The 12,682-nt window shown below is 44.7% G+C and overlaps 1 protein-coding gene across 1 annotated transcript in view; it reads right to left on the bottom strand.

Moving 5' to 3' along the window:
* Positions 1 to 7,994, bottom strand: part of LOC122808618 (chromodomain-helicase-DNA-binding protein 4-like) — a 48,608-nt gene extending 40,614 nt beyond the window's left edge. Inside the window, exon 1 of the mRNA XM_044079580.1 lies at positions 7,870 to 7,994. Within this exon, the coding sequence (XP_043935515.1) occupies positions 7,870 to 7,994 (125 nt within the window). The remainder of the gene's footprint in view (positions 1 to 7,869) is intronic.
* Positions 7,995 to 12,682: the final 4,688 nt, after the last annotated feature.

Raw genomic sequence — 12,682 nt, 5'->3', positions numbered from 1 at the left:
TACAGGAGAAATAGCTAAAGGCCTATGCTGAGGTAGGAGAAATCCCTAAGCCTCTTTTTTGAATCAGAAAAATAGTACAGTTTTGTACCTACCATAAATGTAGATGTCCGATAGGTATGCATCTGCAGTCATCACATATGGGTTGTCCTGCCTCAGGCAGCCCTTCGGTCGGCCGGATTCCAAAGTCTGGGTCCGGCGTCGGCTGATGTCGCACTTTCCCCGACGTCCGAGCGCCTGGGGTATAAAAGCATCAGCAGACGCCATCTTCCTCAGTTTTTCTTGCCCCAGATGCCAGGTGCCCTCTAAGGAAGGCTAAATTTGGAGAGATGCATTTAAAAATCCAAACATGCACAGTAATATAAAAACAAATACACCATAATAGATCACCCCAGCTAGCTATAAGAGGGGTAAGTACCCAAGAAATACCACAGAGGGGAAGGAGGGAGGGTAAACCTGACTGCAGATGCATACCTATCGGACATCTACATTTATGGTAGGTACAAAACTGCACTATGTCCTTCAAGGATGCATCTGCAGTCATCACATATGGGTAGAATACCATAGCCAATCTGGGGGTGGAGGAACTATGTAAAGGATGGTGTAGCTAAAATGCCCTGCAGGACTGCCGTAGCAAAGCCTGCTCTGGATCTGGAAAATATAGGTAAATTGTAATGCTTGGCAAATGTATGCACGGAGCTCCATGTAGCAGCTTCTAAAATGTCCTTGGTAGCCACCCCTCTTAAGAAGGCTGTGGAGGTGGCTGTGGCTCTCGTGGAATGAGGTCTAATGTTAGCTGGCACAGTTTTTCCATGAAGGAAGTAACAAAAACGAATGCAATTCCCTATCCATTTTGAAATTCTGTTTGGAAATTGCTTTTCCTTATGTACCAGCAGCATATGCTACCAACAGCTGGTCAGTTTTTCTGTAACCTTTAGTTCTGTCCAAGTAGTAGCGCAACTGTCCAGGGTGTGCAGAAGTTTCTCCCCTTTGTTTTGTGGATTTGGAAAGAAGGTAGGCAAGTGAATAGCTTGGTTTAATGAAACCCTGGATACCACCTTTGGCATAAATGTAGGATTGGTTCTCAATGAAACTCTGTCCTGATAAAAAATAAGAAATGGCTGTACTGCCATAAGGGCCTGTAACTCAGATACTCTTCTTGCTGAGGTTATGGCCAGAAGGAAAGCAGTCTTCCAAGACAGGAACTGTAGTTCTGCAGATGCTGCTGATTCAAAGGGAGGCAGTGTTAATTTTTCCAACACGAAGTTAAGGTCCCTAGTAGGTAGAGGTGGTTTCCTTGGAGGACTGATGTTTTTGATTCCTCTTAGAAACTGCCTTAGGAGAGGATGAGAGAAAACAGGTGGATTAGTATTGTACTCTGCTGAAATTGCTGAAGCATGAATTTTAATGGAAGAGTAAGACAGACCATTGTGGAACATTTCTGCCAAGTATTCCAGGATATGTGCCATGTTCATCACTGTCGCATCTAGGCCCTTTGTGGTGTTCCAAATGTGAAATCTTTTCCATTTTGCTGAATATGCCTTTCTTGTGGAAGGCCGGCGAGCTTCCATAATAATATCTTTCACTCTCTGGGATAGCTTATCCTGAGGAGGAGTCAAGGTATTTTCCAGGCTGTTAGTTGCAAAGTTTTCAGGTTGGAATGCAGAGTTTTGTAATTGTGCTGTGTCAGTAGAAGTGGCCATAGAGGAAGAGGCCATGGTTTCATGCGTGACATGCTCTTTAACAGTGGGTACCAGTGCTGTCTTGGCCAGTCCGGAGCTATCAGAATCACTTTTGGCTGCTCTGTCCTGATCTTCAGTAAAACCTTGGTCATTAATGGGAGAGGTGGAAATGCATACACTGTTAGAGCTCTCCAGCTGAAAGAGAGGGCGTCCACTTTCCACGCTTGTGAGTGGTATGTCCTTGAGCAGAATTTCTTCAGTTGATTGTGGGGGAGGCAAAAAGATCTATGTCCAGCCTCCCCCATGATTGTGTTATCTGTAGAAAGATGTCTGGGTGCAGCATCCATTCGTGTGCATCCATGATATTTCTGCTTAAGCTGTCCGCCAGTATATTGTCTTTCCTTGAAGCTCAATATACAGCTACAATCCCAGTTTGTGCCAGGGAAAGTTCCCATAGATTCATTGCCAGCCTGCAAAGAGGATAAGAATGGGTGCCTCCTTGCTTGTTTATGTACCACATAACTGTGGAGTTGTCTGTCCTTATTAGCAGATGGCCTTGATGCAGAAAGGGTTTGAAGGCTTCGACTGCATGTATCACTGCCAGCATTTCCTTTTCGTTTATGTGCATGCGTAACTCTTTGTGTGACCATAGACCTTGAATGCATCTGCCCACCAAGTGCGCTCCCCATCCGTGGTCTGAAGCGTCTGTTGTAATGGTTTGGCTGACTATTGGTTTGCTGAAAGGCAGACCCCCGTTTGGCTTGCTTGAGCCCACCACAGAAATTCCTTTTGAAGGCATGGAATGAGTGGTATCAAAGTTTCCAGGCTGTGACTGTGCTGAGTCCATAAACTCCTTGGGTATCATTGTAGTTTCCTCATATGTAGTCTTGCTTGCAGAATCAGAAGGATGCAAGAAGCCATGTAACCCAGGGCCTGCAGGATTTTCCTTGCGGTCAGCTGGGTTTGTCTTGTCAGATTTTTGAAGTAATCTGGTAGTTGACTGTTTTTCTTCTGTGAGGAAGGCCATTTGGGTGGTTGTATCTAGATTTGCACCCAGAAAAGTTATTCTTTGGGATGGAACAAGTCTTGATTTGTGAAAGTTGACTGTATATCCCAAGGCCTGAAGTAGGTGGATGGCATAATTCAAGTGTTTTACCAAAGTTTGCTGGCTGTCCGCTTGTATAAGGCAGTCGTCCAGATATGGGTATATTTGAATCCCCTGAAGTCTGCAGTGTGCCATTACTGATGCCAGGCATTTTGTGAATACTCTGGGCGCAGTAGATAAGCCAAAGGGCAATGCTGAGAATTGATAATGCTCTGACCCTGCAAGAAATCTGAGGTGTCTTCTGCAACTTTGTCTGATAGAGACATGCAGGTATGCCTCCTTGAGGTCTAGAGTTACCAGCCAAGACCCCCTGCCCAGCATGGGAAGGAGCTGCTGTAGAGTCAGCATTTTGAACTTTGGCACAATGAGATAAGTATTCAGTGCGGACAAGTCGAGAATAGGCCTCCATTGTTTTTCTTTTCTTGGAACAAGGAATAGTCTGGAATAAAATCCTTGGCCTTGTTCTGAGAGGAACCTTTTCTATAGCTTTCATTTGCATTAAGCTGGGAATTTGTTTCAAAGCCTCTGCCCTTTGATTCGGTGGCAGGTCTGGCATGCCTTTTCTTTTTGGTAATGTGTGGAAATGGAACCTGTATCCTTTGTCTATTATTTGTAGTGTCCATTTGTCCCTTGTAATACTGTGCCAATTTTCTGAGAATAAAGAAAGCTTTCCGCCCAAAGGTGCTTCCAATTGAGCCCTGGTTGGCGGTGTCAAAGTAAAGTCATTGAGCCTGTCCTTGTGCAGCAGTTGAAGGTCCTGCATTACCTATCTGGTTGGGAGGTTGCCATTGACTTCCTCTGTAGGAGCCTCTAGCTTGCCCTCTACCTCTGGCACGCCTGTTCTTGCCTCTCTGAAACCTCTCTGTCTGGAATGGACCTATTCTTGGAAGGCCAATTCCTGCTGAATCTTGGTGGTTGTACTTGGAGAAAATCTTTGACTGTTTGTACGGATTTAGCCTTTTCTTCAAATTTCTTTAGGACCTCCTGAGCCGTGGAGCCAAATAACTTTTGCTTTTCCAGTGCAGCATCCAGCAGCTTTGCTTTAACATGGTCTGGCAGAGATTGTTCCTTCAGCCAAGCAAGCCTACGTATGACTGCGCCAGTCATAGCTGACCTACATGAAGCTTCCAATGCATCATAGCCACATTGCAAGAAATGGTTGCTAACCTGTTGTGAGTTATGTACCAGATCCTGAAGTGACTTGCGGTCTAGGGGATCAGGTGAAGACAGTTTTTTATGCAATTCATCTAACAAATACTCTTGGTACTGTATCATATGAAATTGACAATTTAATGCCCTCATAGAAAGAGGAGCAGAAGTATACACTTTTTTACCCCATCTCTCTAAAGCTCTGGACTCCTTTCGGAGGGGAGAGGATTTTTAGCAGTGGCAGCTGCAACCCCTTTAGGGCCCTGGGAAATAGTTTCTGGATCAGCAGAGTGGGCCTTGTAAAGGTAAAGATGCGAGTCCGGGACCCTGTAGTACCTATCGGGTTTGGCAGGAGCCGGAGGGAGAGAATCAGGGGTAGTGCTAGAGTCAGAGTACACATCATCAATGACATTCAAAACAGGAGGAATAGCTAAAGGTCTATGCTGAGGCAAATGTAAAAAGGTACTTAATCTTTTCCTGGAATCAGAGAATTCCTGGCCCTGCCATTGGAAATGCTCTCTCATAGTGTGTAGTGTCTCCCCAAAGGAAAACTCTTCAGGAGGGGAGGCCGAGGGAATAGATTCCTCGGCATCAGAATCCTCGTAGGCCGAAAAAAAACTCCTCCTGGTGGTCCGAGAGAGTACAGCCATCAGAGGCCTCATCTGAGGAGTGGGGATCAGAGGGCTCAACCCTGGGCCTTTTGTCTGGAGGAGGTTGAGAGCCCCTGTCCAGATGAGGTTGAGAGCCCCTAATTAAGGAGATAAGATCCTCTGCTAAGCTTAGAATCTGTGAACCAGTAGAGGGTCCCTGAGGAATAACCTTGGGAGGCGAAGCTTTTGAGAGTTTAGCAGCTTTAGCCCTGGAGAATGCCTTAATGGACATGGAAGCAGGAGGCCTAGCTACACCACGTGCTTTGACACCAGTTTGTTGGAAATTCAATAACAGACTCAGCCGGGGCCTCCAGGACCGAGGTAGTCGGTTGAGCGGTTTCGGTAATTGGAAGTACCAAGGACTCTGTTTCAGCCGAGACAGAGACACTCGCGGTAGGCCTGGCCGTGGTTTCAGCCGAAACCGCGGCCTGCGTGTCAGTCCTTGTCCTTCAGTTTCTTAAATGTGAAGTCGGAGTCTCCGACGGCATCTTATACGAAAAACTAGCCCCAAAAAATTCCTCTGCAAACTCCGCCCGACGTCTAAGTGCGTCGGTTGAAGGAAGCACAGGCTGAACAGGCTGAACAGGCCGAGACGTCGTGGTCTGGGCCTAGGCAGGGGAGGCAGTAAGAGTGGAAATCCTTATGAGGTATTTGTTTCCCACAAGTTAAACAATTATTAACTTTATCTGACATCGGCTGAGGCAAGAAAGAGTCCCCAATGGGGTACTTAGCTTTTTGAAGTCTTCGGTAGCTGAATTACAGTAGCTGGCCGACCAGCACTTGCGAACTGCTTCTGCTTCGGGCACCACGCGGCAAGAAAGACTGAGGAAGATGGCGTCGGCTGATGCTTTTATACACCAGGCGCTCTGACGTCGGGGAAAGTGCGACATCAGCTGACGCCGGACCCAGACTTTGGAATCCGGCCGACCGAAGGGCTGCCTGAGGCAGGACAACCCATATGTGATGACTGCAGATGCATCCTTGAAGGACATCCTGGCTTTCCCAGTGGAAATGCTCCCTTAGAGTATGTAAGGTTTCCCCAAAAGAAAAATCCTCAGGAGGGGAAGCAGAGGGAATTGAGTTCTCTGCATCAGAATCTTCATAAGTAGATAAGGGCAAATCCAGATAAATCAGGAAAAACAGAATCCTGATCAGAAGATTCATAATCAACTTCAGTCCTAGGCCTCTTAGAAGAGGGGGGGGGGTGGCTACCCCTGATTAGAGTTATTAGATCTTCAGCCATTCTTATTTGTTTTTTAGGCATAGAGGCCTGAGCATGTGACCTGAGCGCTGGTTTTTAGACATGGCTCGAGATTTAGGTCTAAGCAAAGGAGACGTTTGTTTAATATGCAAGTCTGTAGGCCTGAATACACCCTCAGAAGGCGGTGCCTGCACAGCAGCTCGGGACCCATACAAGGTAGAGACATCCGCGGGTTCCATAGCTGAAGCATCTCATGGCATACCGGACTCCGAATGGGTCTCAGTAGAGGCCTGCGAATCAGAAGTAGCAGGTATCAGGGGCTGCGAAAGCGCCTCACTGAGTACGGCGAACTGGCGACTGGCTTAGAAGCGTCGTCGGCAGTTTTGGACCTCGGCGGCCTGTTTCTTTTTTCAGAATCCCGGTAGTCGGATGGCTATCAGATGACATTTCTGGATAATTAAACCGAGAACAGAAATATTTAGAGGCGAAAATATACAGACGATGGATAGTGCGCTGATTAAATAAAGCACAAAACCAACACAAAGGTACGTTGTGGTCAGGGCCTAGGCAAGGAATACAGTACGAATGAAAATCTTTGAGGTATTTGCTTTCCACAAGTAATGCAATTATTAACTTTTACTGACATTGGAAAGGAGCAAGAAAAAGTTTCCCCAACAGGGTACTTGAGCTTTAGTTGAAGACTTCGGTTCTGAAACTCTAAAATGAAAATTTCAGGAGTCTGCTGACTGGCACTTGCAAAATGCTTCTTCTCCGGGCACCGCACGACAAGAAAGACTGATGTAATGGCGTTGGCTGCATGTTTTATATCCCTGGCGACCTGACATCATGAAAAAAGGGACAGCAACCGACGCAGGACCCAGGACTTTGTTAATCAGGCCAACTGAGGGCTACCTGCAAGCAGATGACCCAAATGTAATGACTGCAACAGTGAAACACGAAGATCATCAGACAGCGAGGTACATCGTGGTCTGGGCCTAAACAGGTGACGCAGTAAGAATGGAAATCTCTGGGGTATTTGCTTTCCACAGGCAAGACAATTGTTAGAGCAAGAAAAAAGGATCCCCAGTGGGGTACTTAGCTTTAGAAGACTTCAGGATGATTCAATTCATAAACGAAAACTCAGGTAACGGCGGACCAGCACTCGTGCAAACTGCTTCTGCTTCAGGCTCCTTGGCAAGAAAGACTGATGTAATGGCATCAGCTGCCTGTTATTATACCCCAGGTGAGCTGACATCAGTCCTGGAGCGACAGCATCTGACGTAGAAATACTAAGTCTCTGGTATTCGGGCCGAATGAGGGCTACCTGCAGGCAGACAACCCAAGTGTGATGACTGCAACAGTGAAACACAGAACATCTACACAGAAAAGTTAACTGGCATTCAAGACTGCAGACAGCACTCAGGGAGAAGTACCAGATTCTCTTCAAATCCAGCAGATGAGGCAAACAAAGAAATGAAAAATCCACTCCGCATCCCACCCTGGCTAGAAATCTGCCTCAAACTACCTTTATGTTTCCTTAAAGAGAAAAAAATACATAATTTACCACAAAAGCACTGAACACATCCCTTGAAGCAGTCACCATCATCTAGAGTCAAATAATCCAAAAAGTGAAGGACTTGCACCACACAGACATGCCAGAGTAGCAACTTGATCAAACCTAATATTGGTGGTGGTGGGGGGGGGGGGGGGTTCCTTGCTGCAGGAAGGTCCTGGAACAGAGATCAAAACCTAGCCCGGGGGGACAGGGGACGGTAATGGGGCAGAGGTGTAGCCTACATGCATATAAGTTCCAAAGCATGCCATCGCATACCATGCCTGCAGACCAGTTGACAGACACAAGGAAAAAAGAGTCAGCTGTAACAGGACTACATCACATTGTATGTCTAAACGGTAAACATGGAGAAAAAAATGGGTTAAGTAGGAGGCCAGGACAGTTTTACAGCTGCAGATCAAAGCAAAGCAGTTAACCTTACAATTAAAAAGCCCTTAAGGCCCCACATGCCTTGTGCCCAGTTTCTAGCACACAACCAATTTAACTAGAAGATTTTTTTTAACAAGTCTCACCTTACAAACTGACTGAAGGCCTTGTAGTTTGTTAGCATCCGGTAATCCTCCTCACTGAATGCGTGATCAATGTCTTCCATGCCCCACTCTTGCAGTAACTGGCCTGAAGACTTGGGCTCCTTCATAATGAAAAGCAAAAACATGAAAACAGAGAAAAAACTGCATCCCTTATGCACCCCCTCCCTCTACAGACTGATCAAGCGTGTTTCTTACTGAAACAGTGTGTGTGTCAAGATCGTACCATCAGAATTGTGGTTACACCAATAATTTTTTCCTTCTCAATTATTCCATCATCCACATGGCTCTTTTATAACCAACCAACAATCTACTTACACGTTTTTCAACAAATTTCATTACTGCATTTCTGCATATAACCAGACACACATGAATGACTATGTACCAGATCAAATGACTTAAAATTCCTAAATAAATTTCAGTTCCAGAACAGTCCCTACCATCTAGGCTTTTAAAATGGTAGTACAAAGTACCTACTTTTACTGCTAGCTGACTTGAGGCATTCATTTTACATAACTATAAAGTTCCACAACTTGCTAGATTAAATTCTAACAGTTGTGAGGAAGACAAAACTTAAAATCATAGTACTACTATATTAATGTACTACATTTTACTCACTGTGGGTGGTGGTAGGGTATCTTGGCCAGCCTCTTCCACTGAATATCCAGAAAAAAAGCTACTAACTACAAACAGGAAGTATTACTACACTCTATAGAGAAAGGGCCCTGGAAGCACAAACAAAGGGTATAAGCAAACCTCTAAGCAGAGCACATGGAAAAAGTATAGCTTCAGCCAGTACTATGGAGCAGACACAGTAAGGCCCATTTATTATGGACACATGACACTGCCAACATTAAAGCTAGAAAAGCATGCCAAATGTGTTCTTTATGGTTGCTGTGAAGTTGCTCACAGTCCAAAAGACATGCAGAAAAATAAGGGAAGTCTCCCGCAGCTCTGCAAGCCCAGTCATCCCCACACTCCTTTTTCTGGTGATCTACAAATCTCAAAACTGTAGAGTCAGAAGACAAAGTTCCCGAAAGGTATACAAATAGGTGACTAGTGGGCAGAGGGTGAATTACAGCAGCTGAGAGAATAGTGTTTGTTGTAGGCAATAGATAATGTTTTTGGGTGTGCCAGCTATGAACTAATGTGACAATGGTGATGGAAGCAATCAACTGTAGCTACAACTGAAACGTTCTACTTCAGGGACAGTAGACCTGTCCGAATACACTCACCATTAAAGACATTTGAATACAAAGGTCACTGCTAGGGCTACCAAAACTTTATGTCTGTCCTTCCAGCTGGCCGATCAAAGCTTTAAAGGTCCCTAGGAAGGGGGAACCTCCTTCCCATACCCAAAATGTTAAACTGACAATCAGTGAAAGAAGTGCAAGTTTGGCTAAGCATGCTCTGGATAGTACAGATCAAGCACCTTGGCCAACATGCTTAGATACTGCCTGGTGGAAAATAAGGCCTACATTTATGTCCCCTACTACTTAGGGATAAGGTCAACTCTGAACGTTTCTTGTATGCCTGAAAATAGGTTCATAGGTATTTACAAGGAAAACTACAATAGCATTTTAAGCCTAGCCATGCATCCCAAATCTCTGACAAGTTCTGATGCTTTTAAGTGTAAGCACGGCCTTGGGAGATTAAACATTTACAAGCAAGGGCCTGGGAGATTAAACATATACAGTCTGCCTGTGCCCATTGGAGACAAATGCCAAGCCAGGGATAACATTTCCTGCTCTCCATCCAATTGTCCAAGTTGCACTTGAATTGGGTTAGGGAGGAACTCTGCTTCAAATGGATGGGGAGCATGTTCCAGAGAAAGGGTAGTCTCTAGGATGCATACCTCTTTCCAACTGGTCCTACTTGTATCACAGGCAAGGTTTAAGTCTTTAGAATTGGTCATTCTGGTGCTGTTTGTTCTGTGAGGTCCAGAGTGAGGTCTGACAATGCCCTGTGTGCCAGGCATAGATCTCCCATCAAACACCTGTAGGAGACTGGCTTGGGGCCCAGGCTTAGGACAGGGACATGGTCTTGAGGTGGTTTACATGTACCAATTAGGTCTAGTGAGGTACATACCAAAGGGGGGGGGGGGTTGTACTCAACGATAGGTCTGATGAATGCAGAACACAGTCTAACAAGACTTCCTTGGACTTGGATGCCATACCTTTGTTTACAAGTAATGCAACACACAATGACTTCCTCACTACTGTAGACAAGTGATGGTCAAAGGCTAGATTACTGTGCGTGTCCCAGAGTCCCTGACTACTGGCTCAACTCTAAGGGGTGTGTTGTCAATGTTACCAGGGGTGGATGACTTCCCAAAAGATACCATTATGCATTTCCTGGTATTTACCTTTAGTCTATAGCTCTGACACCAGTTGCTTGTGTCAGCCCTTCCTGAAGAACATTTGTGTCAGTGTGGGATTCAATGACAACTCAAAAGTTGCAATCATCTGCAAATTTAGTAAGCCAGGGACCACTGACATTGTCCTTTACTTCAGAGAAGTAAATGCCAAAAAGGAGCAGTCCAAGAACTGATCCTAACTGACTCCACTGGTGACTAACCTCTTTGTAGAGGCGGACTCCCCAGGTCTAACTTCTTGGGTCCTTGTCTGTGAGCCAGATGGCTATCCTCTGGGTAACTCACTGGTTTGTCAACAATGCCCCAGTCAAATGCCTTGGCCAGGTCAAGGTAGGCAGTGTGAACCATTTTGCCATCGCTTTGGTGACCTTCTCACAGAAGTCCACCAGGTCGAGTAGGCATGACCTGCCCTTGACAAAACCAAACTGGGTTGGGTCTAGTGTCTGGAGGTTTACTATATCATATCACCATCGATCATTTCCATAACTCTTTCAATGGCTTTACATACAAGACCATGGAGACTTATGGGTCCGTAGTTTCCAGGCTCTGTAGATGGCCCACCTTTGTGCAGAGGGATGACTGCTGCTGTTCTCCATTCATAAGGCAAGAAGCCTATATGGAGGCTGCAGTTAAATAGCAATTCCACAGTTCCTGATAGGTCATGTTTCATGCTATTTAGAAAGCATCCTGGGATATTGTCTGGGCCTACTGATGCAATGTTCCAGGCCTTAATGCTCTCACTAAAGACATGTTCCCTAGTGATAAGGGAAGTTACACTATGGTATTTCCTGAAGGAAGGTTGAAGGGAAGCAAGGGGTAAAGTTGGAGCAGAATTTATTGGCCAGTAGGTTTGCTACATCTGGCTCAGTGTAGTTGGCTCCATTTACAACTAGCTTTGCACACAACAGTGTACTGCCTTTGAGGTTGTGGACATAGCTGAATAATGCTGTGTGGTTGTCCTTGGCCAATTTACCTCAAATTTGGCTTTGTAGACTATTTGCCCTCAAAGTTGTTTTAGTTTGACGAGAGTGCTTTTATGCTGCTGGGTGCTGCACCTCCTAATTTTTGCCATGATGTTCTTCCTTCTGTTATACAGCCTTTGTGATTCTACCAGGGTGGCTTGTTTTGAGTTAGTTCTGTACTTTTTCCTGGTGGGTACAGCTGCCTCTATGCAGCTATTAACATGCTTGCACAGGGTTTTTTTTTTTTTGTCAACCGGTATGTATCATTGTGATCACCAGTTCAGTTCCTCAAAAGAGAAATGAGAAAAAAAAACAAAAAAACTTAGTATGGTATAGACAAATATGAGCACAGGCAAGGAAGGGTTAAGTCTGGTTAACTGCATGGGCATAACCAGTGTATTTTAAAGTGAGTTTTGAGCTTTTGTTTAAAGAGAGGCAAAGAAGAGAGTGATGTTACTTCTTTGGGAAGTAGGTTCCAGTCTTTTCCCACAGTGTTAGAAAACAGGGAGTTTCCAGCCAAATTGTTAGTTTTGGTTATGCTAGCTAGAAGCTTGTTAGAGGAGCGTAGTATATCTAGGTTTTTATAGGGGATTATGAGATTGGATAGTATAGGAGTTCTATTAGGTTGATAAAATATCTTGTGGGCCATGGTTAGTTGGGAGATTTTTAGAAGGTTTTGAATTTCTAGCCAGTCCAGCTGCATGAGATTTAGGCAGTGGTGGGTACGAAAAGGATTACCCATGGCAAATCTGGCGATGTTGTTATAGGCATGCTCTAGTTTGACAAGGTTATTCTTTTTGAGGTTAGTATATATGGGAGAGGCATAAAGAACAGTAGAAATTAAATGGGAGTGTGCAATTTGGGTTTTAGCTGTTGGAATTAAGGATTTGATTCGATATAAGGAACCAATTTTCTTGCTGATAGCTTTAATGGTGTTATGTGATTATCAAATGTAAGGTTATCAATAGTAATTCCTAACAACTTGGTTGTGCAGTCAGGGTGTATGATAGTATCATTATTGGAAGTGAGAGAGAAATCTATTGGGGTGGACTTATTGGTTGGTGTAAAAAGAAGGAGCTTGGTTTTCTTAGCATTAAGAAGGAGACAACGTTTAGTGAACCAAGTTTCAACTGAATTGAATACTTTGTGTCAGGGAATGTAGTGCAGATGGTGAGCTTGCTGAACAGATTAATGTTGAATCGTCTGCATACTGAATGTAGGTGGCATTTGGGATTGTTACATGCAGGTCATTAATAAAAAGAGAGAAGAGAAGTGGACCTAGAATAGAGCCCTGAGGGACTCCCAGGGTGACAGGTAGAAGAGATGATATATTATCTGCCCAAAGAACTGCTTGTTGTCTATTGGTTAGGTAGGACCTGAACCATTTAATTGCTAAAGAGTCAAGGGCGAAGGATTCAAGAATGTTAAGAAGGGCATGGTTAACCATGTCGAAAGCTTTGGA

This window comes from Protopterus annectens, chromosome 8.part0, assembly GCF_019279795.1.
Source record: "Protopterus annectens isolate FY-2018-M chromosome 8.part0, PAN1.0, whole genome shotgun sequence".
In the NCBI taxonomy this organism is placed as follows: Eukaryota; Metazoa; Chordata; order Ceratodontiformes; family Protopteridae; genus Protopterus; species Protopterus annectens.
Note: the sequence above shows the minus strand (reverse complement) of the source record. Positions and strands in the feature narration are given on the sequence as shown.